Source organism: Suricata suricatta, chromosome 11 (assembly GCF_006229205.1).
Source record: "Suricata suricatta isolate VVHF042 chromosome 11, meerkat_22Aug2017_6uvM2_HiC, whole genome shotgun sequence".
Lineage (NCBI taxonomy): Eukaryota > Metazoa > Chordata > Mammalia > Carnivora > Herpestidae > Suricata > Suricata suricatta.
In genome coordinates this window covers 96,443,560-96,470,673 of record NC_043710.1, presented here as the reverse complement: position 1 = coordinate 96,470,673, position 27,114 = coordinate 96,443,560, and the positions used below count along the sequence as shown (strand labels likewise).

The 27,114-nt window shown below is 41.0% G+C and overlaps 1 protein-coding gene across 2 annotated transcripts in view; it reads left to right on the top strand.

The window, feature by feature from the left end:
• Positions 1-27,114, top strand: part of DYNC2H1 (dynein cytoplasmic 2 heavy chain 1) — a 312,370-nt gene that overhangs the window by 153,203 nt on the left and 132,053 nt on the right. For both annotated transcript variants that reach the window (XM_029956592.1, XM_029956591.1), the window contains 6 exons: positions 4,846-4,911; positions 6,575-6,625; positions 7,387-7,464; positions 13,775-13,906; positions 14,778-14,850; positions 23,895-24,055. In XM_029956592.1, the coding sequence (XP_029812452.1) occupies positions 4,846-4,911; positions 6,575-6,625; positions 7,387-7,464; positions 13,775-13,906; positions 14,778-14,850; positions 23,895-24,055 (561 nt within the window). The remainder of the gene's footprint in view (positions 1-4,845; positions 4,912-6,574; positions 6,626-7,386; positions 7,465-13,774; positions 13,907-14,777; positions 14,851-23,894; positions 24,056-27,114) is intronic.

Genomic DNA, 27,114 nt, shown 5'->3' with positions numbered 1-27,114 from the left:
TGATATAAAATTTCATATTCATTTCAAAAATTAGTAGCCTACTGGGAATTTCTTATTTCTTACCTATCTATCTGTATCTCAGTCTATATATTTTATTTTTAGTAATACATTATGTAAATGTAAGGATTCAGTCTTTATGTCATATATTTTGTAATGTAATTAAGGGACAATACGGTAAATGTTCAGTTACAAAATGATGTAACATATCATTGAAGTTTTGCTAGGGTTACTTCCTTTATGCCACACTATCTTATAAACCACATTACAGTCAGGTGAAAGCCAGCGTTGTATTATTGCACTGGGGCTTCACACGCATCCTTCACGGTTTCGTGCCTGGTTGGAATTTTTTATTGCCTATCTTGAGACATACTTCTCTATTGTGAACAATTGAAAACATTTTTTAAAAGCTAACATAATTCTTAAGATATATTTTTAATTGGTGATGGAATATGTTTTATAATGTCATATTCCTGTATCAGTAATATTAAATATTTTCAACATGAATTCAGCATTCCATAGCGTTTCCGTGGTGAATAACAATTGGCATATTAACTGTAAAGCAATGAGCTGCATTTTTCAAGATTTAGCATCATAATCTCGCTTCGGATGGAACCGATTTCATATTTTAGTGAAAGCTTTTTGGAGTTTTAGCAATAGCTTCACATTAAACTGCCTGCCTGTTTCTCACGCTGTTTGCTGTTGTGTGGCTGACAGCTGTGGGGCAGCACAGAGCCTTGAAATGGAGGCTGGGATCATTGGTATTCACATCACACCCAAGTGAAGGCAAGTTGACCTGGGACAAAAAATGATTGACTTGTTTTGTAGCAGGAAATTTAGACTTGTAATAAACTAAAACCAATGGAGAAATCTGTCTAGCAATTTCAGTTCAGGCTCTTGGTTCTGTTCTATTTTTTCCAAGAGATCAAAAGTGTTTATTTCAGTAACCTAAGTGTTTTATTTCAGTAGCCTAAGTGTTTTGGACAATTGTAGGATAAGTAGCGTATTTAGTTCCTCAACACTTACGGTTATGATGGAAGTGTGTACAAGTCGGTGCCTTTACATATTACTTCTCCATCCCACTTTACCATTTGGGGCAGATACAAAGCAAGGGAAGTTGCATAGAATTATTCATTAAAATGTATGACCTACAACCTCAAGCACAATTGCGAATACTTGGGTTCTTTTGTTGGTTTTTTTTCTAAGTTTATTTATTTTGAGAGAGAGAGAGAGGGAGAAAGAGCGAATCTGAAACAGGCTCTATGCTGTGCAGAGCCCGACGAGGGGCCCGATCTTACACACCTTGAGATCATGGCCTGAGCGGAGGTCAGGAGTTGGGTTCTCAACCCACTGAGCCCCCCAGGTGTCCCTGCCAGTACTTGGTTCTATGCTGTCTCCATATTGGTCAGATTAAAGCAAGACTTCATATTGTAACGTGTACTTTACACTTTATATTGAAGTGGTTTGAAAGCAATGACTAGCGTAGAGTACAAATAAAAGGAATACGTTTCTTATTCTTTCTACTGCTTCTTAGTCTCTGAGAATCATGAGGTTTATAGAATATTTTTAAGATAAATTTCCTTTTCAGTACAGTCTTACATGGTAGATCAGGTGACTATAAAGCAGGTAGTTACTGTGTGTCACCTTACATGCTCCAGGCACTGTGAAAGTACCTTATAAACTTTACTTCATTCCTACAACAGTCCCATTCTCTATAAGAGGAGAGCAAGATTCAGAGCTAGTAACGTTGATATAGGTTATTCATGTGTGGTGGATGTGGGAACTGGAATTTAAGCCCATTCTGATCCAGATGCCTGAAGACTTAAGGCCAACAGGACGTAGTTCAAACAAAATCATCAGGTCTGGAAACACATGACCTCAACCATAAAGTGGGCTTTAGGATTCCCTCCTATCATGTTAATCCTATGCTAATAGTTTTACCCTTCCTGAATATTTGCTAGGGTGTGTGTTATGACGGGAATGGTGGCTGATTCATACTCTCTAGTCCTCTACTTTCTCTTACTGACTTTTCTTCATTCAGCTAATTATGTTCATGATCAGTTGAGATTTTGCTTGTATCCCCCAGAACCAAGCCTAATGGGATAAATTGACATTGAGTTAAAACACTAAATTGGGGTACCTGGGTGGTATAGTCCTTAGGTGTCTGACTCTTGATTTCAGCTCAGGTCAAGATCCCAGGGTTGTGGGATTGAGCCCCGTGTTGGACTCCATGTTGAATGTGAAGCCTGCTTAATATTCTTTTTCTCTCTGTCTCTTCTTTGTCTCCTCTCCCCAGCTTATGTGCACTCTCTCTCCCCCTCTTTCTCTCTCTCTCTTTCAAAATCAATAAATAAGTAAACTAAAGACCAAAATTTTCTGGTCTGATAAGCAATATAGATCAAGGACATCAAAGGTACAAAGTAATTTCTCTGCATGACAGGGTTTTTTTTTTTTTTTTTTTTGGTTGTTGTTTTGGTTATTGTTTGAAATAAATATTCAGAAAATTCATAAGCTTGATTTATTCATTCTTCTATTGACCCCAGTTTATTTGGAAATCATGTGTTTTCTCGTCTGTCAGTAAATTGTATTTTAGGTGTGTTCTCCAGTCATAGTTGTTGTTTATTAGAATGTTGTTAACTACTTGGGGCTGAAAGGACTCCTGATGCAGAGTCAGGCAGACAGCTGCCAGGAACAGCTGCTTCTGCCACCTCCAGGTGGGAGGGTCACTAAGGTCCTGGTTAGCCTGGCGAGGGTCCTGTGCCATCATCTGGGGTGGGGGCTGGGGGCTGGGCTGGGCTGGGCTGGCTCAGTTACAATTCTTTGCTCAGCCCTAACGCTGGGAAGTCTTCTGTCACCAGGAAACGGGGAGAAAGGGAACCACCATTACCCATTTGTTGATTGTATATTAGGTGGCTATTTTTTGCCAACATTTTAGAGTATGGCCTCCAAATTATATATAATAATTATATTAACAGTTAGCTCGCTGGCCCCAGTGGCTAATCTGAGAATCATAGAGTGGCAGGACCTTGCCTTTTCTCTACTAACCCCAGAAACTGCAGTATTCTTCCCCAGGTCAAAGGAAGAAATGGTGGGGAAAGGGAAGTAATACTGTGTGTGAATGTGTGTGTATTTCTGTATTAAGTAAATGTATTATTAAGTGATAAAGCCTTCAAAGTAATACATGTATTGTCTTATTTATATCTTAATCATTATTTCTCTACCTTAGATGAGGGATGCCATGATAATCATTTAAAATCTGCATTAATTTATAAAATAAGCATCTTGGTGGCTTATCCAGCCAGTCACCAACAAACCCCACACCTCAATTGTTACTTTCTAATACCTAAGAAAGCTTCACATCTCCCCAAATGACATATCTTGCTTCTTATATTTTTAAAGTTATATGGTGGTTATTTTCTACACATGGTAGTTGTTTTTTGCACATGGTAGGTGTTTCCTGCACATGGTAGGTGTTCCCTGCATGTAGTAGGTGTTTCCTGCACATGATAGGTGTTCCCTGCATGGTAGTTGGTTGTCAACTTACAGTCATACATATTAGATATAAAGTACTATAGTCTAGGAGACCCTATTTATAAAATGCTTATATTATAGGGGTGCATGGGTGGCTCGGTTGAGTGTCCAACTTCGGCTCAGGTCTTGATCTCAGCCTCACGTGGGCCTCTGTGCTGACAGCTCAGAGCCTGGAGCCTGGTTCAGATTCTGCATCTGCCTCTCTCTCTGCCCCTCCCTTGCTTATGCTCTCTCTCTCTCTCTCTCTCAAAAATAAATAAACATTTAAAAATTTGTTTTTAAACCATTATAAACTGGTTGGAAAGATGCTGCTTAAGTAGATTTTTTTTTTTTTACCAGAAGTGAGATAAGCTTATTTTAGAAAATTTATGATATATACTTAAGAAAAAGAAGGAACTGAAAATAACATAGTTGTAAAAATAAATTACCGATAAAAGATGATACTGCTTCTCTAGTTTTTTTTGCAGATATGTGTCCATATATATTTATACAACCATATTGCCCCTCCTTCCACAACATGGGCTATGCTTTATATTTTGATTTGAATATTATTTATGATAAACTCTGAACATTTAGGTTGTTGCAGTTTTTCTTCTATAATAAAAATATCTTACAGTAAATATCCTCATTTCTTACCTGTGAATATATTCATCATCCCTTTGAATAAATCTCTAGAAATGAAGTGTTTTGATTCAGAGGCATATAGAATGTTCTGGATCATGTAAACATACACAAGGACAAATAGAAGATTACTAATGCAGGAAGTTGATCTTATTAGTAATGTCTAATTCAGACCTCACAGTTGAATTCCAGCTAGTTATGTAAACCTTTTTTGATGAGATGTACGTGATGCTTCATCTTTAGTGTTTTCTCTAGAACATTGGGTACTTTCTCTGTCCTTCTCACCCCCGACTTGGAAGTGCCCTGGGTAGCTGCCACCTCAGTAGTCATTTCTTCTATTTTTAAAAATACTTTTTTAACCCTTGTTTATTTTTGAGAGATAAGACAGTGGCACTTGAGTGGGGGGAGGGGCAGAGATTGAGGGAGACCCAGAATCCCAAGCAGGCTCCAGGCTCTTGAGCTGTCAGCACAGAGCCCAACGTGGGGCTGGAACCCATGAACTGTGAGATCATGACCTGAGCCAAAGTTGGATGCTGGACCGACTGAGCCACCCAGGCACACCCGTCATTTCGTCTCTTGATAAAAGTGCACAATTTAAAAATACAACACAGATTTTGTAAACTGAAATTTCAAGACTTTGCTTTTCAAAACATACAAATAAAGAAACAGCAATATAACAGTGGTTATTCTTTTCAGGCTGACCAGTTGATGTTCGCACTGCACTTTGTTCGGGGCATGCATCCTGAACTTTTTCAAGAAAATGTAAGTGGACATTAAGGAGGAAAATGTTAGAGTTACATAGAAATTTGTAAGGTTTATGGTTAGATTAGAAGTAACTTTAGTCTGGAAATTATGTATCAACCTATGAAGTTTTTACTAAGTTAAAAATTTTAAAATGCGGATTCCTCCTACTCCCCTCTTGATGAGCCCCGCATGCTGAAGTGACTGGAGGCAGAGAAAGAAATCCTAGTGGCACACCTTCCTGGACCATGTCCACTCCTTGTCCTTATCCGGGCAGTGGAGCTGACAAGTAGGAGACGTGACGCAGTGTGGACAGACGGCGCATTACTCATTACCACCCCTGGCTTGCCCAGAGTTAGCAGGTGAAGCCAAACGGTGGGCAGTTCTCAGAGGCCTCAGACCCTGCAGCTTTTGTCATCTTTTTGTGTATAATTTTTCTTCTTTGTAACTTTATTTCTTATCTGCCATGGAACCCACTCTCCAGCTTGAACCTCCTACAAGTTAGAGCTCACTAACCCATCTCTGGTGAGCTTCTAATACTTAAGGAAATTATTTGTAGGTGATTTTCTTGTTACTCTGCCATTATTGTACGTGAGAGTCCAGTAGCTGGGGATGGGGAAGTGCGGGGACAGGGTGTGGACAGGGCACCGGTGACCTGGCAACCTTTCAGTCCACTGGGTCAGACTTTATGTCCTGGGTTCCCTTTATTTGACTGCTTCACGCATACTGTTCCACATGCTCTGGTGACTTGGGTTATTTCTCCTGAATTGGTTAATTTGACTCCTTTTATTTCTACCATTAGCTCTGATGCCTTTCCTACCTTCTGGATAGTGTTATTCACCAGGATCATATGTTCTACACTGTGCAAGACTTACTGTCCTAGATTTCTCTCCTGGAGTATGGATAGGTATTGGAGAGGCGAATACTTTTCTTTCACATAGAAGAATAGTAATCATTCATATTTTATTGACTGTAATTTCAGTGACAGAAGTGAGTGGTCACAGTGGCTAGAGGCAGGAAATAATTTTTTTTTCTATATTGCTCTCAAAATTTAATATGTTTTTTCCTTATTCACCGACTGGTGTATAACAATAATATGCTAGTGCCTGTTACTATATGATGCAGGGGGAGCTCAGGGTAAAGAGGTAGATTTTCTTGGAGCACTGGATTCCCTAACACTGGGTCAGTTGTGATTCTGTGGATTAATTTTAAAAAATGACTAATGGCAATCCTCTCCCAATATGTTGGAAAAGATAAGTTGATGAAAAGTACTCTTCTGTTTTTTTCCCCAGCATAGACAATTTTTAAATTTTTGGTGCAACTTACCACCTTTCCATTCATGAAAAATAGCATATAATGGGACAAATTAACAGGTAGTGACAAATACTAACTGAACGTGACATGTACCCTTTCAGATGTTGAGAGTCATTCAAGTAGGTATACTTTTTCCTTCAGTAAGTTTACTTTTAGCAGTTTTCATACAAATGTTTTATGTTATTGGTACATGAACAGATTCTTGATGTTAATATTGTACCAGAAATAGGAAGATGTGAAATAAGTTTTATTTTTTTCCATGTCCTTAGAAAATTGCATTGTAAGCCATCTTAAAGGGAAATTAAGAAAATTTTGAGACCTGTTTAGTATTTTTATATTTGTTTGTATTTCTTTTATTTTTATTCAATAGGAGTGGGATACGTTTACAGGTGTGGTTGTTGGAGACATGTTGCGGAAAGCTGTAAGTAAAAAACCTGACTTTGCTCTTGGGGAAAACAATTCCAGCTTTGACTTCATGGAAATATCATTTGCTCCAGAGGAATTTTAAAATACTGTTGAAATTATACTTAATTAGAGGAATATGTCCTTCCCTCAACTCCCTTATTATAAAGGGCAGACTATATAAAGACATGTATTCTTATGAGAATACTAATTAAATACTAAGAAATGAATATAGTTTCTTAGTGTATGTATGTTTTATTCCAAGAACACTTTAATAATCCTGAGAAAATATAATTTAATATATATTAAAACCACGAAAATTCTCGTATAATAGAAGTTTAAAATTTTTTTCTTGATTTTTGATAGTTTCATTCAAGCTTAGCTTTTTCTTTACTAATTTTCTATTTGAACATGTGATGTATAATACTTGTTTTCAAATCAAGATCCCCATACTGTAATTCAAAATCTAGATTATGTCTGAAGTGCATGACACTGTTAAAAATAATGTAAGTTTATGGCAGTTTTTAAATATATTTTTCTTGTTTTATAAAAGATTATGTATGCATCATGAGAATGTGTGCACCATTTATATAAGTGGTTATTTGTACCTTGCCATATGGAATTTTACAATGGTGAGTTGTAAAATAAGTAAAAATAAAGTGATAATACATAGAATGAGTTTTTCCAAATGGTGTTCACAAAATTAGCTAGTCAGTTGTTAATTTTTTAAAGTCTGAGTGTTACCACATACACCAACAAAAACACCTGCTCTTCCTGAAGGACTCTCAGCAGCGGATCCGCGAGCAGCTCCCTTCGTGGATAGACCAGGAGAGGAGCTGGGCCGTGGCCACACTCAAGGTATTCCATGTCTCCACTAGGGCTTCTAGAACTCTCTGTACTGAGTTATTGCTGTTTATATTTTTATGTGCTCTCTATTCATACTCAGCATTGATAGCTCTGTGAGTATGCGGTAAAACCCCTGGGTCAGAGGATACCAAAGAATTATTCTATTCTGATTAGTCCTTGGTTAAGTCTCTCATTCGACACACATGTTCAGTCTCTCCATTGTCCAGGTTCTTGTGCCGCATACCCACAGTGAGTGTGAAGTTGAGTAAACTGAAGATTCTCTGATATGGTACACGGAGGCCTTATTTGTAAAATAATTCAGGATTGGTAATGAGATGCAGTATGATGCTTAAAAGAGTTTCGGATTCAGGCTTTTCCTCTTGCTTTTACGCATCTTTGAGCGCTCGCCCTCAGCTCCTCTCCGTTCTTGCAGTCACACTTAGTTGTGACCCCCACTGCTCACTGGGTGTTGCTGTGGAGCCCTCACTTCCGATCTCACACCTCTCTATTTTATTATATCCTGTATGTTTTTATGTGTTTTTTTATGATAAAGTTCATGCTCTGTTTCAAACCTCTTAATAGCTTCTTGTCACTCACTGGATAAAGTCCACAGTCATAAAAGATAAGACGATCCGGGATTTGCTGCCTGCCCACCTCCTTGGTGTGACTTCCAGTCCATCTCCTCATTGTTTCTTGCACTTACTAGTCCCGTTACTCCCTCTACCTGGAATGTTCTCTGACGGTTTTTACCTGTCAAACATCTATTTAACATTTTAGGACCTACATAAAGCATTACTTCCTGTGTGACTTTTTGCCTCATTTCTTCATTCTGTCTTTTCTATTAGCATGTATCTTGAACATTCCTGTATCATAGCACCTGTGATACTGATTCACAACGATTTGGTGTGTCTGCCTCTTTTGCTTGGTTGTAAGTCCATGGAGATTAGAATCTGAGCCTTATTAAACTTTATTTCCCCAACATTCAGGCAAAACCTGACTCCTGCCTTCCTTTGATTCAGTTAGTGCCTGCTATGTGCCAAATGCATAGTTTTTGTGAATACTTTGTTTGGTTGAATAAAGGAAGATAATGAGACAAACTGATGACAGAATAGGTGAGGTAAATTTTGTTCTTATATCCCAATGAGTTGAGGTATTTATTAGGACTGCATAATAAACTGGTTGTGAATGGAGAGCACAGATGTCTAAAAGTCTTGGATGGGGCACCTGGGTGGTTCAGTCAGTTGAGTGTCCAACTCTTGATTTTGGCTCAGGTCATGAATTCACGGATTCTTGAGTTTTTGAGCCCTGCATTGGGCTCTGCACAGGTAGCATGGAACCTGCGTGGGAGTCTTTCTGTCCCTCTCTCTGCCCCTCCCATGTTCATGCTCTCTCTCAAAATAATTAAATGAATTTAAAATAAAACAGAACTCTTGGTTTCCTCTTTCCAGGAGTTTGTCACCCTAGTATTGGAAATATTTCTGACATAATTATAATACAATGCAAAGAGTGAAGAAATAATGCCCATTTAGAGGGATTTCTAGATTATTAGGCATGACTTCTGAACTATCTCGTGAACTCCTAATGGAAAAAATAATCATCAACATGGTACAGATAAATATTTTTTGAACAGTTGATCTCCTGAGAGGTCACATTTGAGGAAAAAAAATCTTATGTTTTTAAACTAAAATTGTAATGTTTTTTCTTTTACATACTCTTTTCTATTTAAATAAAGGAATGCAAATCATTTAGGAAAGGTAGCTTTCCTATTCAGAAAAGGTTATAATGCACATTAATATTTTATGATCATTTTAGTTTAAAAATATTAAATGTTTTCTTAATCATTATTTATTTTTGATACAGAGAGCATAAGCAGGGGAGGGACACAGAGACAGAGGGAGACACAGAATCTGAAGCAGGCTCCAGGCTCCAAGATGTCAGCACAGAGCCCGATGGGGGGTTCAAACTCACAAACCATAAAATCATGACCTGAGCTGAAGTCAGACACTTAACTGACTGAGCTACTCAGGCGCCCCATTTACAAATCATTTTAAGCGGATTATCTCATTTATTTATTTTTTTTTAACTTTTATTTAAATTCCAGTTAGTTAACATATAGCCTAATCTTCGTTTCAGGTGTACAATAATAAAGTGAGTCAGCATGAATTATCTTAGTGATGATCATACCAACCCTGAGAGATAGGTATTATTAAATCCTCTTTTTATAGATGAGAAATGAGAATCACTAGTAGTTCAGCGAAGGAGCCTAAGGTCTCTTTTTAATCTCACACATTATTGGAGGGTCTTTTACGTGCCAAACATCATATTAAATACCGTATACACATTCTCTTATCATCACAGCAGCATAGACAAGAGGCAAACGAGGTGTGGAGAGGCTAACAATGACCCAGGACAGACAGGTGGGGTGTTTGGAGCTATGATTTCAATCCAGGCATTAGTCTGACACCAGAGTCGATGCCTGAATTTTCCAAATACCATGTTTTCTTTTCTTTGTCTCCCCCCACGTCCCATCCTTTCTCTGTCCTTCCCCCTCTCTGTTCTGGAGTGGGAGGCGGGTGCTGAGGGATACAGGTGAGGGGAAGAAACAGCAGCTCAGAAGCCCCCCTCCCAACAGTTTCTGTGGTGTTTACGCAGCCTGAGTGGTATTTTCATGGGAATGAAAGAAGGACTTCTCTCAAAGTGTATGCATGTTTTTTTTTAAATATATAGTTTATGTCAAGTTGGTTTCCATATAACACCCCGTGCTCTTCCCCACAAGTGCCCTCCTCCGTGACCATCACCCCTTTACCCTTTACCCCTCCCCCTTTAGCCCTCAGTTTGTTTTCTATATTCAAGAGTCTCTCATGATTTGCCTCTCTTCCTCTCCCTCTTTTTCTGCCTTCCCCTCCCCATGAGCCTATGTTAAGTTTCTCCTGTCCTCTGCCTGACTTATTTCACTTAGCATGACACCCTCGAGGTCCATCCACTTTGCTATAAATGGCCGGATTTCATTCTTTCTCATTGCCATGTAGTATTCCATTGTATATATAAACCACATCTTCTTGATCCATTTATCAGTTGATGGACATTTAGGTTCTTTCCATGATTTGGCATATGTTTCTATCCCTTTTCCCCTTCCCTGCTCTTTACAACTCTTTTAAGGTCACAGTGGCACATAGTACAAACAGTAAGAATAGCTAGCATTTATTGGTGACTCCCTATGTTCAAAGCATTATGCAGAATTTTAAAACAGATCTCCTCACTAAATATTTTCACCAGCATCATGATCCTGTCTTCACAGATGAGAAAACTAGACACAGAGTGATGCAGTCACCTTATGATCACTTGGAAAGCAGAGTCAGGATTTGAAATTGGGCTCTTTGATGCAGTCTGGGCTTTTCCCCACTATTCCTAATTGCCTTTATTTCATAAATATTTGTTGAATAAAGTAAGTGGTTTCTGCTTTGTTATCATTAATTGTTTCAGTAGTCCTTTATTTAGTGCCCATGCTGGTCAGCATAGTGCCAGTGGAGTTAGAATCGCATGTTATGTGATACCCAGACATGGCACTAAGTGAACTTACACCATAAAGAAGAGGACAAACACTGTGCTGTCATTGGCACAGAACTAGAGCTACACCTCTGGTGATGTGACCTGCTGTCTAATGTGAAGCCAGAGTGCTTCCTAACTGCAGTGTAGCCAGGCTCAGATGTCTGGCCAAATACATAATAAATTTGTAGCAGTAGACCCTTATACACTAATTGCTACTAAATGTAATAGACTGTCATCAAGTGTTGTCCTAATAGGTTTAGATCAATTATTAAAAATAATTAAATTGAAATGTATTTAATTTTATGCTGTATAAATTTAACTTTAGTTAATTACATATGAAATTTGGGTACTATAATGGGTTATTTAGAAATGAATACAGCTATTTGGATGAAGCATCCTTAAATTCTTGGTTTATGTTTATATTATGTGATATTCTAGCACCATAGCTATAGAGTTTCCCAATTTGCCATTATTTTCTATAAAAATTCTCCATCTCTACAGATTTACACTTCTGATTTTGTAGCCCACTGTTGATAATTAAAGAGAGCTTGCCAGGGGTGGTCATGGGCAAAATTGGTGAAAGGAAGAAGAGGGTACAGGCTTCCAGGTGTGGAGTGAATATGTCCCAGAAAGAGAAGGTACAGCAGACGGAATGTGGTCAGTAGTATCGTAACAGTGCTGTGTGGTGACCAACGGTCGTCACACCTGTGAGCATAGCATAGTTACAGATGTTAAATCACTGTGTTGTATATCTGAAACTAACGTAACATTGTTTGTCAAATGTACTAAAAAGTGTTTTTTTTTTAATGGACAAAAGACTTGAATAGACATTTTTCTAAAGAAGATATACAGGTGGCCAACAGGTATATAAAAAGGTGCTCAGCGTCATTAATCATTAGGGAAATGCAAATAAAAAACCACAATGAGACATCAATTCACAACTGTTAGGATGGCCGTAATTGGAAAGACCTGAGATAACAAGTGACGGCCATGCTGTGGAGGAACGGGAAACTGCACTGTTGGTGCAAATGTAGATTGGCGCAGCCATTCTGAAACAGTGTGGAGATTCTGCAGAAAAATGAAAAATAAAACTACCATGTGATCCAGCAATCCTGCTTCTGGCTGTAAATACAAAGGAGGGGACATAGGTGTCTGAGATATCTGTATGCCCATGTTTATTGCAGCATTTTTTAAAGCAACCAAGATATACAGTAAAACCTTGGTTTGTGAACATAATTTGTCCCGGAAACATGCTTGTAATCTGGAGCTCTTATATATCAAAGCGAATTTCAAGAACCATTGGCTCAGTTGTGGTCATGTGATGCTTGACATCATGTACTACTCATATTGCAAGCCATCACTCATTTATCAAGTTAATATTTATTAGAAAAATTTCCTCCTCTTGTGGAACACTTGCAGAACAAGCTACTTGCAATCCAGGGTTTTACTGTATAGTAACAACCAGTGTGTCTATCAGTGGATGGATGGATAAAGAGAATGTGATCTGTCCATCTAGAATAGAATATTATTCATCCATAAAAATTTGAACTCAGAAAAGCTGAGAGGCGAATGGAGGCCACTTTGAGCTGGGGGTTGTGTGAAATGAGAGAAGTTGGACACAGGGTACAAATGTTTGAATGTAAGGTGAGTAAGTTCTAGAGACTATAATGTAATATGGTGGCTCTATATAAAAGTACCGTGTTGCATACTTTAAATTTACTAAGAGAGTAGACTTTGAGTGTTCTTACTACAAAAAATGGTAACTTTTGAGTTAATGTGAATTTATTTCATTGTGGTAATTATTGCAGTGTAAATGCTTATCAAAGCACTCCTTAAATATGTACTATTTGATCAATTATACCACAATTAAGGCTGAAAAACACAAAAAACAAAGTTTGGAAGAGAGAATACTATTTGAGGTAGAAGTAAATGAGTACGTTGAAGAACATCCCTGAGAAATGATATTTTTTAAGGAGAATATTGAAAGCTTAGTAGGAATTTATGAGGAGTCTTGTGTAGAGATGAATAAGTAGAGATTTACAACATCTAGAGGCAGAGGAAGCAACATGCTCATGAATGGAGCATAAATGAATGTGATTTAGAAAGCCATGCTTTATTAAGGATTTGATGTCACTATGAAATTTGGCATATTTTTATAATCTCTTGTAGACCTCTGTTGTGGTAATTTGCACATGTACATGTCTGTCAGAACTCAGTAAAAAAAAGTACTAGTTTTTAATAATATTCCTTTCTCCACAAGGTGGAGATAGATAAGTACTATAAATGTTTTTATGCAGAGAAAAAATTTGTTAACTTACAAATGTTGATCTGATACTACTTTGGAAATTTCTAATTTTATCTAATTCTGGGTTGGATAGGTCTAACCATACTTTTTTTTAAAAAAAATGTTTATTTTTGAGAGAGAGACACACACAATGTGAGTAGTGGAGGGCAGAGAGAGGGAGACCCAGAATCCAAAGTAGGCTCCAGGTTCTGGGCTGTTAGCACAGTGCCTGATTCAGGGTTCAAACTCACCAATTGCAAGATCGTGACCCTAGCCAGAGTCGAACGCTCAACCAACTGAGGCGCCCAGGCGCCCCTATCATACTATCTCTGCTCTAAAAATAATTAGATAAGCCAATATAAAGGGGAGAACAACTGATAAACATCTGTCAATAATTGGTTTCCATTTACCTTTTTAGTAATGCATATATATACACACAGAGTCACATCTGCTTGTAGCTCACGATGTAGGGTTATTTTTATTTCTTAGATTGCTCTCCCCAGTCTTTATCAGACCCTCTGCTTTGATGATGGAGCGCTGTGGCGTACTTACTATCATACTTCAATGTGTGAGCAAGAGTTCCCATCTATTATTGCAAAGAAAGTTTCCTTATTCCAGCAGGTAAGTTCTCTAAATGCATACGAATATCTGACATTTCTCTTGTTGTCCAGAAGCCGCTTGAATGAGAGCTCTGCCTTTGGGTGTCACGCGATGTGAATGTGGGGCCGTGCTTTCTGCTTGCAGTCTCTCTAGACAGTGCGGCTCCTGGCAGGGCCGCTGTGGCGTCTGCCTCTCCTGCTGCCTTGCCCAAAGGGTGAGTTTGCAGTAGAGAGAAGGTCCAACAGAAGAAATTAGTGTAGACGGTACGACCTCCTCGCCCCTTTCCCAGGATTCTGTCTGTGGAAAACACCTCCTGTTGAGGACCAGGCGCTCCTTTCCCATTTTGTATCACACAGTGCAGTGGGCCTACCGGAGGGTTTGCGTTGGCGGGCTCTCTGGGAACGGTGTCCTGGTCGCTAGGCTGCCAGCGCTTGTGTCTTCTCTGTATCTTCTTGGTCAGTGCTCCTTTACCGACCGAGTGCAGCTTGACATAAAAGGAATGAAAGCTAGGAAACACTTTTCTTGAAAACTTCTGGGTAAATACATGGTTGAGCATAAAAATAATGATCTGAAAATTCTCGACAAGATTTCTGGGCCTCTGTTCTACGATCATCCCAAGTGCCTGAACTTGACATCCTTGTCGACAGCTGCTCACTAGACACTGGGGACATAGCTGACCCTTTGATGATCAATTTGAGGAAACAAATGAGTTTTAGTAATATTTTCACTATTAAAACATGTCTTTGTATACACCTGTGACAGTTCAACTAAATATTGTGGAATATCGGGTGTTGATGTAGGTTGGTAAATATTTGTCTCCTTAACGAACGTTATTGTTTGTCGTTGTCGTGTGGACTCTGTCAGGCAAACGTGGCCTGCACTGTCGTTACAGGTTCTTGTGGTGCAGGCTCTCAGGCCGGACAGACTGCAGAGTGCCATGGCTCAGTTTGCATGCAGAGCCCTGGGTAAGTGCGGCGCTCCGCTGCCGCCTGGCGCTGAGTGAAATGGGATAGTTCATTTACTGTTATTTTGTGGTGGCCTTAGTGCAGGATATTAGAATGTCTTTTCCTTCATCCTGCTTATCTTGCCACCTCCACTGGATTAAAGAAAAATGTGTGTTGGATGTCACTGTCCTTAATGTATTGAATGTGATGCATAGTTAACGGCATGTATTTAGTTAAGGTGTTTGAAACAAAAAAATTTTTTCTTGTGACACGTGCTTTAGACAGTTTATACATTTGTCGTTCAAAAGTTTGATTTAGACAAAGTAAAAAAAGTAAATGCCCATAGTTTTGGGTGGGGGGAAACCTTCAACATGAGTTATTTTTGCTCTAAAAAAATGAAGAGTTTGTGTGTCTTTCAAATTACAAATGTGCAATCCATTATTTAAATCTTGCATATAGTCTTATCTGAAAGGATTAAAAGGTATGGTTCATTTATAAATAAACTATATATACCATATTTTGATTTGCTCAGGAAAATTTGGAGGAACCGTGTTAAGGAAAGTATTTTAGTGACAGGAGTATCCTCCGAGAATAGTGGTCTTCATCCTCAAGTAGGTGTGGAGTAAAGGTCGGGCCTAGGTAAAGAGGTGTGCCGGCGTTGTCGCTAGAAACTCTCCATGTGTCCTCAACGTTTGATTCGTGTAGGACACTGATACTCTAAGTTGAGTGTGTTCCAGTCCCGTGAGCCCACCGTGAATTAGGATTGTGTTTGGATGTGAACTTGTCTTCGGGAGCTGGAAACAATACACTGGGATTTGCACGCTTGTCACCGGCAAGCCCCCGTCCAGGCGAATATCGTGTTCTCCCTGTGAGGACTGACCGTGTGTGACCGTGTGTGTGCTCACCCAGGTGGCAGTAACGGCTGGGCTTTGGCGATACCAAGAGCGGCTGTGTGTGTCTCCGAGGAGACACGGTCACACGCTGATAGGGGGCGGACTCCGTCTCCGACGACATGGGCACAGGGACGGGCGCGCACGGAAGGCATGTCCATGTGTCCGAGGTGAGCGGTCAAGCAGCACAGGGTGTCGTGTGGGGTACTCAGGGGCAGCGGGTCCCACACGAGCGTGTCTGTGCGGCCGGCTGCCCCCGCTGCCCGCAGGCGGCTTCTGCGTGCCGTACTTCTGTGAGGACGCCTGTGTGCTGCAGGAGCCCCGCCCGAGGGACCGCCTCCGCGGTGACCCAGCCCCCACAGAAGGCTGCCGCAAGGACGGCCAGGAGCCCATCCGGGACAGGCTGACTCGGCTGTCGGCGCCCGCTCCCCCGCCCCGTACAGCACGTACGTGTGAGCGCCTGCGCACACGGTGTGAGGCTCCTCCTCTGCCAAAATGTGCTCATGAGCGTGCGCACACGGCGTGAGGTCCCCACTCTGCCAGCACGTGTGCGTGAGCGGGCGCATACAGGGTAAGTCCCCGCCTCTGCCAGCACATGTGTGTGAGCACACGGTGTGAGGCCTTAATTCCCCCAGCCCATGTAGGAGCGTGCGCACACGGCGTGAGGTCCCCATTCTGCCAGCACGTGCACCCGGACGGCTGCCCGTGTTCCCCTGGGTCCCGCGGTTCCCTGTGCTTCCTTCCCGTCTGTTCTTCCTCCAGGACAGCCTGTCCCCTGTTTGCTAGCCTCATTTCTACTCCCACCTGCTGGCGAGCTAGCTCATGGGAAGTGAGTGTCAAGGACAGACTCCGCTGTCACTCTCCAGCTCTGACTCTACCTGTGTCCTGCCCTGTTTTCTTCCACGGTGCCCGTGTCCAGCAGCATCTGTGCTTCATTTGTCTTGTCATAGCTCGGAAAAGGTTTTCTTCCTCCCGGGAACGCTCTCTACTGTTGGGGCGTCTGCCAGCGCAGTTGGCTTGGGCTCGATTCTTGGTTTCAGCTCAGGTCGTGAGCTCCAGGTTTGGGGGTTCCAGCCCTGCATCAGTCTCTGAGCTGACAGTGTGGAGCCTGCTTGGGATTCTGTGTCACTCTCTCTCTCTGCCCCTCCCCCACTGTGCATGTTTTTTTTTTCTCTCTCTCTCTCAAAATCAATAAACAAAAACTATGGAAACTCTTCTCTATCTTCTTGTTGTCCCGCTTGTTCCAGTCCTGAGGCCTGTTAGGCTGTTGCTTGTTGTTGTCCTGCACTGGCTGCTTGTCTGCAAGTCCTAGAGATGGTGGCCTGCTCTTCTTTCCACTGCGTCCTGTCTCCCGTCCTTCCTTACTGTATATCCTCTTGGGGGAGCTCAGCCAACCCTCCGCCTGCAGTATCCCCTGTAAATTACAGACTCTTTCGTCTCCTGTTTTTAGCCGTTCCTTCTTGCTGGCATTCCACACTCTTCTCCAGGTGCTGCTGTGAGGTTTCCATGTGAATGTTATACCGCAGAGTTGGCAGGACCAGCGCCGAGCTGTGCCTCGTCCATACCAGCACCCACTCGGTAGCTCAGACAGCCACCCCAAGAGTGGTCCTTTCCCTGTGTTCTTTACTTTGCCACACGCCATCTACCAGCAAGTTCTTCTGGCTCTGGCTCTGAGCTTTGCTCTGAATTAATTTACTTGGTGTTATTGCTACTACCTGAGTGCAGACTGTCGTCATCTCTCCCTCAGGTGCTGTCATCGCTATGGCTCTGCCTCCAGAACATACGCAGAACCCAGTCACTTGTCATACCTCCACTACCATCTATCCACTTTGTTTAAGTCACTGTCACACGAGCAGGCCTTTTTGCTCCCACTCCCAGTGTATTCTCAGCATGGCAGCCAGAGTGCCGTTAGAAACAGGAGTTAGGTCATAGGCATCCTTAGTTCATTGTCTCAGTTCATCTCCTGATGCATCTTCTCTTTCCTGAGTCCTTATGATGTCTTCTACCACTCCCATTCTCATTCAGTCCCTTCCAACCATGACAGCCATTTTCCTGTTCCTTCCAGAGCCCCCAGTGTGTTTCTGCAATCCCAGGACCTTTGCACTTGCTGATCCTTCTTCCAAAAGAAACTCTCCCCCTCCCCCATTGTCTTCCCCACTTCTCAGCTCAAATGGTGTTTTTCCAGCAAAGATTTCCCTGAGGGCTCTGTGTAAAATACCATATCCATACTCTTTTACCTTGATTGTTTTTTCCCTGTAGTACCACTTGACCTACTTTTATTAATTTGTTTATTAATTATTCTCCAAGTAGAACAGGAGCCACATGAGGGCACAAATTTATTATATGGTTGTGTGTCTATCCCTTAAACAACTTCTGGAGCACAGAGGCTATAACTGTTTGTTCAATCAATAGTTCCCTTCTTAATCGGTCTCCCTACTGTAGCTCTTGCTTCCTTTCCAGTCCTTTCTTTTCATAAAACTGTGTCATCTTTAAAACGTTCAAACCGAATTATCTCTTTTTACATAAAGTCTCCAAAATCATCTCAAAGCACTTAGAATAAAATCCAGGTTCCTTACGTAAGCCTACAGGAGTCTGCTTCTCTTACCTCGTCTTACTTTCTTCTTACTTGTCCCCTGCGCATGAGGGGGCAAAATAGCCTCAGGACCTTTGCACCATCTGTTTGCTCAGTTCTTTTCTTTTTTTTTAATCTTGTTTTGGAGACTTTATTTAATACAGGGATATCTTCCAATGATCTGAATAATAGTTCTAAGTTCTCCACTGGTAAAGATTGTTATTCTCTAATACTTTAAGAAGAAATGTTATTTTTTTAAATTCAGGTGTAGTATACATTGTTACTTTGGTTTTAGGAGCACAATATAGCGATTCAGCACTTGTACTCATTGCTTGTTGTGATGAACACCAGGTATTAGATGCAATTTAATCCATTTCACGGATGGCTCCTCTTGTAAGATGTTCATTTACAATACTGGATTTTCAGAGAGTCCCCTGGGCCATCTGATCAGCACCAAGGCGTCAGCTTGCTCTAATTGTGTCGGCTCAGCACTGTCTGATATATTTCTGGCTTATCTGTATATGTGTTGTCTGTTTCTGTAACTTGATGTGAGGTTACGTAAAATGAGGCACTTGTCAGAGGGCTTCGTAAGAGTCCGTTCTCCCTCCCCTAGTGTCTGTGCCCCGTCACTCCTGGTCTCTCCTGCTGACTTTGTAGCACCCTGTTGCCCGCTCTCTGGAACACTTGGTGGCAGTGCTGTCTCACCTCCAGGTTAAATGATACTTAGGGCTTAACAGTGTTAACTAGAAACCCCGTGATGTTCACATATTCAAATGCTTTGTAAATTTAATATATTTCTAAAGCCATATTCTGCCTGTTTTTAAGCAAAAGTTATATAAACTGGTATATGGGTGGATGATTTTGTATTTGGCCAAATGGTTTTATTAATACAGTTTTATATAAAATTGGAGTTTTTATTGTATGAATATGTTTTAAAAATAAAATTGCTATAAAATGACAAGCACTTCTCTTTTTAATCGAATTCTAAAGATTTGATTTCAAATGTCATTTTTCAAGCATCATTCATATGGAAAGATTTTTACTAAGTTTTATCAATCCTTTTTATAATCTATAAACTTTAAAATAGTAACTTAAACAGTTGCGTCTGTAAGTACTGTCAGTTTCGAGGTAGTAGAGCAGTTCTTGAAACTGAAGCGTGTCACAGGAGTCCTCCAAGCTTGAATACACTAGCCAGACCTACACTACCGTGTAAAAGGAGCAGTTACCCTGCGCGCGCTCTGCCCTGAGTCATTCTGCCTGAATTTGACTTTGAGCGGCTGCTCTGTGCTGCATGGTGAGGCGGTTAGGAGGCGCATTCCCGAGGCCGCTGTGACCATGGGAGGGCCCGCCCTGGGAAAGCCTGCGGGCCTTGCAGTGCAGCCCTCCCCTCTGCGGCTGCTCCCCCTCCCTGTGTCTGCGTCCCATCCAAGGGCCCTTGCTTCCGTGGCTCCATCTGTCTCATGAAGTCCATGTGTAAGAGGAAAGGAAAGGACAGAAGGACATGCATATTCATTCTCCGTTGCCTCTGTAACAGATTGCCACAAATCAGCAGCTTAAAACTGTACCCGTGTAGTATCTCCCATTTCTAGAGGGGAGGTCAGGAGCCCCATGGGCTGGCCTGGTTTCTCTGCAACAGATCCACGGACAAGGCCAACTGCAGGCGTTGGCCGCTGGGCTCTGATGCGAGGCTCGTTGAATCGCAGCGTTCAGCTGTGCGCCCTTATAGGATTGGGGTCTCCCTTTCCTGTCTGTTGCTGCAGTCCCCCTCGAGATTAGCGGTTCGCAGCCCCCCTCTTCTACATCATGTGTGACCCCTCCATTCTTCCCCAGACCTCCCATCTCTCTGCCCTCTCCTACGCCTTATCCTCCCTGCCTCTCTGCTGCGTCTCTTTGACTTTTTAGGCTTTCAAGGTCCTAGTGATTCACTTGCCCACCAGGAAAATTGAGGTTAATGCTGTTTTAATGTCCATAACCAAAATTATACCTGCAGAGTGCCTTCCCAGCAGTACGTAGGTTAGTGTTTGCACAACGAAGGGACAGAGATGCAGGAACCATTCTGGTTGGAATTCTGCCCACCGTACAGTGTGTGACTGTTTCCAGGCTTCAGTGTTAGTCCATTTCTAAGAAGCATCTTAGGTCACATAGTGGCTGTCAGTTTTATTTCTTTTTGTTGACATCTGCGATATATTTTATGAGTCGTCTCTTCTCTCTAATAAGGAAGTGGAATTTTGTACACTGGAAGCCTGTCAGTCTCTTTTTTGGGGAGGACGAGATGAGGAGCAAGAATGAGTCTGTTACACTTACCTCCTGTCATAGTTTGATGGTAATTTGCTACTTCTTACTCAGGTATCCAAAAATAGGATTGATATTCTTTCCTTTGTAAACTACTGATTATTTCTTTTTTATTATTTCAGTTTGTTATCAGAGTAAAACAAATAAAAAAGTTATTTGTTTGACTCATCATTTTAAAGATGAATGGTCAAAATTTAAGATTCCAGTGATTTTTTAAAAATCTTCATTTAAGAGAGAGAGAGAAAGAGAGAGAGAGAGAGAGAACGAACATAGGAGGGGCAGAGGGGAGACAGAATCATAAGTAGGCCTTGCGCTGTTAGTGCAGAGCCTGACCCAGGGCTCCATCCCACGATCCTGGCATCATAACCTGAGCAAGATCAAGAGTCAGACACTAACTGACTAAACCACTCAGGGACCACCATCCCAGTGGTTTTTGAGTAGTTCTAGATTGTGGTAATTCTTAATGCAGTGAACATCTTTGACTCTTCAATTCCATTGAATAGTTCTGGATGATTCACACTAGCAGTTCTAATGATGTAATGAGTCATAGTTACTTGGGTTAATATAACCAATGATTATACATAGGTCAGTTCAATGAAAATGTGGTAGAGTTATTATAGTGGAGTTTTGTGGCCAGAATAGCTAATATGAAATTCCAAGTAACATGAATATGACATTTTTTTCTTTAACCCAAAATGTTCCAATAGTTTGAAATATTGTAAAAAATACTGTAAATATTGAGTTAATGAACATATGTTTATCTTTGGAATTTTAACTTTAGAGGGAATAATTGAATTTATGTTAGAGCGTGCACATAAAATGGTGAGGAGGAAGACATGAGCCCTGTTCTGGAGTTTATGGTCTGTATTTGTTAATTTAAGAAATGATGTTGTGATCTGTATTTAATTTTTTTTAATTTTTAAATTTATTTTTGAGAGAGAAAGAGGCTCCAGGCTCTGCACTGAGAGCATCAAACCCGACACAGGGCTCAAACTCACTAACTGCAAGATTATGACCTGAGCTGAAGTCGGACACTTAACCATCTGAGCCACCCAGGCAACCCCTGCATTTTAAATCTTGACAGTTTATATTGGCGTATAATTTCCAAATAAGACACATGTTTCAGTCAGTAGTTATTTTATAGGAAAATATTATATGTGTTCTGACATTTTTATCACATGATACATGTAAATAGGAAACACTTGTTACTAGTCATTGTTCATACAGATCTTTCTATTCTGGTCAGTCATGTTAAGTGGGTAGATATTACAGTGTGGACCATGTTGTCGAGTAATCTGCTTTTCAGGAAATTACCTCTTAACTCACCATTTCTGTAACTTCAACCCTCTTGTATGGCTATTAGAGTCCTCAGTGTGTTTCCCCATCTTTTCACTAATATTAACAGCTCTGAGGAAAGCTTCTGTACCTATGCTCATATTCTGAGTTATTTCTTAAACTATTATAATTTAAATGACTGAGTCAAAGACCAAGCACATTTTTAAGACTTAGGATATATTTTATAATATCAGGCAGTACATTTATTTGGCCTAGAATGTTTATCGAGTTTAGGAATAAATGAATGTTTTGAGTGAACGAAAACATTTCTAATTAAACTGTCACAAGTCCATAAAAATTCTTTCTCATTAGGTCTTAAACTAGAATGATTGGGAGCAACATGAACTTAGTTAAAAGTAAAATTCATATAGTATGCTCTGAAGCAATTCAACTTTCAGAGGCTGTTGGAGAAAATTCACTAGAGATTAGGAATATTTCTGCTCTTGACAATTCTTATCATTCTTTCCTGTTGTGAGGAGGGAGGGCGTGGGTCAGGTGTGAAATGTGTCTTTTCAGTGTGGTTATCTAGAAGGGCCTTTTTTGGCCCATCTTGATGGCTTGGCTTTGAGTTTATATATGTATTTATTTTTTTATTTTTTTAATGTTTATTCTTGAGAGAGAGAGTGTGTAAGCATGGGAGGGGTTGGGGAGGGGGCAGAGGATCTGAAACAGGCTCTGCACTAAAACACAGAGCCTAACGCGGGGCTCGAACTTGTGAATTCAAATCTTGACCTGAGCGAAAGGGACACTAAGCTGACTGAGCCACCCAGGTGCCCCTGAATTTCTATTTTAAAGTGCTTGCTATAGAAAGCTTTACGAGTATCCTTTTCCAGTGAATTTAGAATTTCTAGGGTGCAATACTGTCAGTTTATTTCTGTTTCCAGGACACAGGAAAGCCCTTGTTGCCTCTGTAATCGTTCTGTTAGGTTCTGCTGGTCCTGGTTTTCAACTCTTGTGTCTAGTCTTTTTTTTTTTTTTTTTTTTTTTTAAGCTCAGTTCAAACAAGTATGTTTCAATTATTAATTCAAGTGGGTCTCATTACTAAATACATTAATCATGGAAACACTTAAATTTTAGTAAAGGAGATTTAAACATAATAGCAAAATTACAATTTCTTGTCTGTACAGGACTTCAGTTTATGAAGAGCTTCAGAGTCGGAAGCAGCAGGGCGAGTTGTGTTGAAGACAGTCAGCAGCAGCTGGGTGGCCTTTGGCAAATTCCGTATCTTTGATTGTTTTCTTACATGTAAAATAAATATCTGGCTTAGTGCCTAGCATGGAGTAGGTGATGAATACGTGGAATCTTTTTTATTACCATATCCTGTTTTGCTCCCAAATGGCCTATGGATTGTATATTACTTTTTTACAATCCAGGACACTGGGGCCCCGAATATTTTAGTGTACAGGGTCCTTGGCTAAACTGAGAGCTTATGTATTCTGTCTCCAAACTAATATTCTTTTCATTCGATACTACTTTATTTTCTTGTAACAGGTGGATGTAAGACATAGCAGTCCTGTATCATGACAGTGAAATCGGTCATTAGATCATGTGGAAATCTGATTCCCAGTGCACACCACAGAGCAGGCACCCCGTTATCATAGAAATGAATGAAAAGCGGTAGAGATGGGTGGTTGGGTTCAGTCTTTTCTTGTAGGAAGAAGTTACATATTGAAGCCACAATGTTGATGGTGTGTTTCTTCCTCTGCTGGATGAGGCTGTCAGGGCACCATCCTGGTGGTGGTGCAGGGAGTCGCTGATAGAGCAGGTATAGAGCATTGAGAAAAAGGCCCAGGCACATCCATCATCTGATAGATGCTAGGTATTGCTACTGAGTGAGTGATTTTGCAGTGAGAAAACCTTGTAAGGGATTACGTCACGTGGTTCTTCTCTGTATTACATCAAGTACTTAGTTTTAACAAGCATTTGTCTGAATCATGTTGCTACAGAGTTTTCATTCTGTATTACGTATCTTCCAGGACTGAAAGAGCTGTCCCCGCTCCCTCTAAATCTCAAACGTCTCTACAAAGAGACACTGGAGATTGAGCCCATCTTGATAATCATTTCTCCGGGCGCCGATCCTTCTCAGGAGCTTCAGGAGCTTGCTAATGCTGAACGTGGTGGAGAGTGCTACCACCAGGTGAGCACACACTGCCTGCTGCTTCTGCCCAGCTCCTGCTCTTCCCACCGTGTGATCCCATTAGTGAGACAGGTGTTCGTGGTGGCAGTGTCCCCACGGTGGCCCCACAGTGCCCAGAACCTCCCCAAAGCAGCTCTGCCATGCATCTTAGTGTCTCCCTGTAGAGAGGCAGATGGGGCCTGGTAAGGGGGTGGCCGGGGAGGGAGCAGAGGCCTGAGCCCTGGGCAAGGCTGGCTCTGAACGTGCAACGAGGACGTGTGGGAGGCTTCCGGACTCTGGGAAAGAGTTTCAGGAAGAGCCTTGCATTACTATCTTTATATGAGAGCCAGACCCCTAGTGTTAGATCAGAGGTCTGATAATACAGGTGCCTGGTTTTAAGGCACTAAATTGTGGTAATTGGTTGTTAGCAGGAAGCTAACATATTTTCTAACCTTTTGAGAATAATTTTTAAATTTTACTTGGATGCTTTTACAATAAATCACAGCAATATTTACCTGCAAAAACTGAACTACATAAATTGTTCACTGAAACTTATGTAATAGAGCACATCTTCTTGCAGTAAATCTAGAGGCTTAGTTTGTTCAGATTCAGTCTGCGTGCAAGCCTGAGATGTATTAATTTGCCGTCAGTTTTTGACAACCGAATAAACTGCTTTCATTAGGAAAATTATAATGCTTAAAAAGCAAATACTTGACAGTGACCAAAAATGGAGAAGGGGGAATGTTGTGGGGACCCAGACACAAGGCAGCAAGAGGGCAGGGGGCCGGGCCCCGGTGGTGCTGTGCCTCTCCAGCCCCTGGGGGCATGGCTCCATCCTGCCCCTGCTGTGTCCTGTCCGGAGCAAGGCCTCCGCCCTGGATCCTACCGTCCGGGTGGTTTCACCAGAAGGATAGAGCTGTTTGCAGCCGCACTAAGTTTGACTGTTTAAACATTTAAACTTTTGTGTACTGACTTTGAGAATTGTTGGAATACAGGAAAGCCTTTAAATAGATATAATTCTGTTATTTTAAAGTTCTGTTGCTGTGCCGAATATATATGCTAAGTTAATTTTTTATTTAAGAAGCTGTGGTGTAGATTTTTGAGAGGATGAGTGGCTAGCCATCTTCTCGACATGTTCCTGATGGGGTTTTTACAAAATATTTAAACAATTTTGTAGTTAATACTTTTTCTGAGGTTTTATGAATCTTGGAGGTTTTTTTCCACATAATTGAGGCTTTGTGGAAAATTCTGAGTTGTCTATTTTTTAATTTTTGTTAATGTTTATTTATTTTTGAGAGACAGAGAAAGAGAGAGACAGAGCATGAGCAGGGGAGGGGCAGAGAGAGGGAGACACAGAACCGGAAGCAGGCTCCAAGCTTTAGCTATCAGCAAAGAGCCGGACACGGGGCTCGAACTCATGAGTCGTGGGATCATGACCTGAGCCAAAGTCAGACGCTTAACTGACTGAGCCACCCATGTGCCGCTGAGTTGTCCATTTTTATCTATAATTTCTGTTGAGCAAATTGGGTTTTTTTCTTTTTGTCTTTTGTGGGTGTTTTTTTGCATTTTAATGGCAAAATAAGAAGTGCATCAGAATAGTTCAAGTTACAGTTTGTTTCACTCTCCAGTTTGCTTTGTTCTGGGTTAAACCTTCAAAGTTTAGAAAAAATCAATACATGAGTATTTATTACCTGTGTTATTGCAGGCTTTAGTATGCACTGAATAAGACCTGGCTCCCATTCTCAAAAACTTTATAGTCTAATTGAAAACCAAAATCAATACTTGTAAAAGTCAACTAAAAAGCAATGAAATGTTATCTTGTATTTATTATGAAGAAAGAAATTACTGTGGTTTGGAGTAATCTATAACCATACTCCTGAAAGTTTGGCCATGTACCCAATAAAACCAGTGAGCCAGTCTCCAGTAGAAGTTTGTTTATAAATTACGTACGTACAGCCACACGGCTGCTCTGGTGCCCCAGTGTCCTGCAGATTATCCTTTGGAGAAACCCAGGGAGGAGATTAGATCCAGCGAGTGGTTATGTGGCCATTTATGATTCTTGCCTAAAGCTCTGCAGAGTCTTAGAGAAGCCCCACGTTCCGAGTCTGTGGTGCAGGTGCTCAAGCTGCTGCTTGGACACTCGTCGTGCTCGGACGTTCCCTGTTCTGTGAAGCCCACTCTCCTGCTGCCTCAGCGAGCTCAGGCCACATGGGCTTCGGGGCTTGGGAAAACTGCAGCAGGCTTCTGGGGAGCTCAGGGTTCTCTTTCCCCTGCTTTCTCTTTCCCACCCCCTCCCTCCCTTCTCCCCAGAAGCCCTGGAGAAGCAGTGGGCTGAGTGTAGAGTCCGAGACCCACCACCAGCTAGGGGTTGCTAGGTGACGAAGCACTAGGAAGTGACAGTGTTAAACAGATACACCAGTAGCTGGAGAGCCAAATTGTGCAGTGTTGGAAAAACTGGGGGTAAATTTCAAGGAGGCAGTAGGATTAATGTTTAATTCCTCAAAGAATACAAGACTACAGTTATAAAAAATAGTTGTTTTTTTAAGGCTCATGTTTGAGAGGTAAGAATTGTAGGGAATGAGGAACCAAAATAAGACTATTTATTATTTTTTATACTGTTCCATAACTTGCAAACCTGTAATGATGATCTATTTTTAATAAATAGAAAAGTATTAGAAATTTTCTGTTAATGAAGGACAAAAACCAGAAAACTGTTGGAAATGGCAACAGAGTGATATTTCTTATTAAAAGTTTAGAACCCTCGGGGCTTGGGTGGCTCAGTTAGTTAAGCTTCGACTCTTGGTTTCCACTCGGGTCATGATGTCCCGGTTCATGGGATGGAGCCTCAGTTGGGATCTGCACTGACAGTGCGGAGCCTGCTTGGGATTCCTTCTCTCTCTCTCTCTTCCTATCCTTCTCTCTCTCCTTCTGCTTGTTCTCTTTCAAAATAAATAAGCAAACATTAAAAATTTAGAACCCTCATCACAATAACTTGAGTTAGTTCAGTATGCAAAGCAGGATAATTGGGATCTCTTGTGTTCTATGTTATCAGATCTGTTTTTTGTACTGTATTTTTTAGT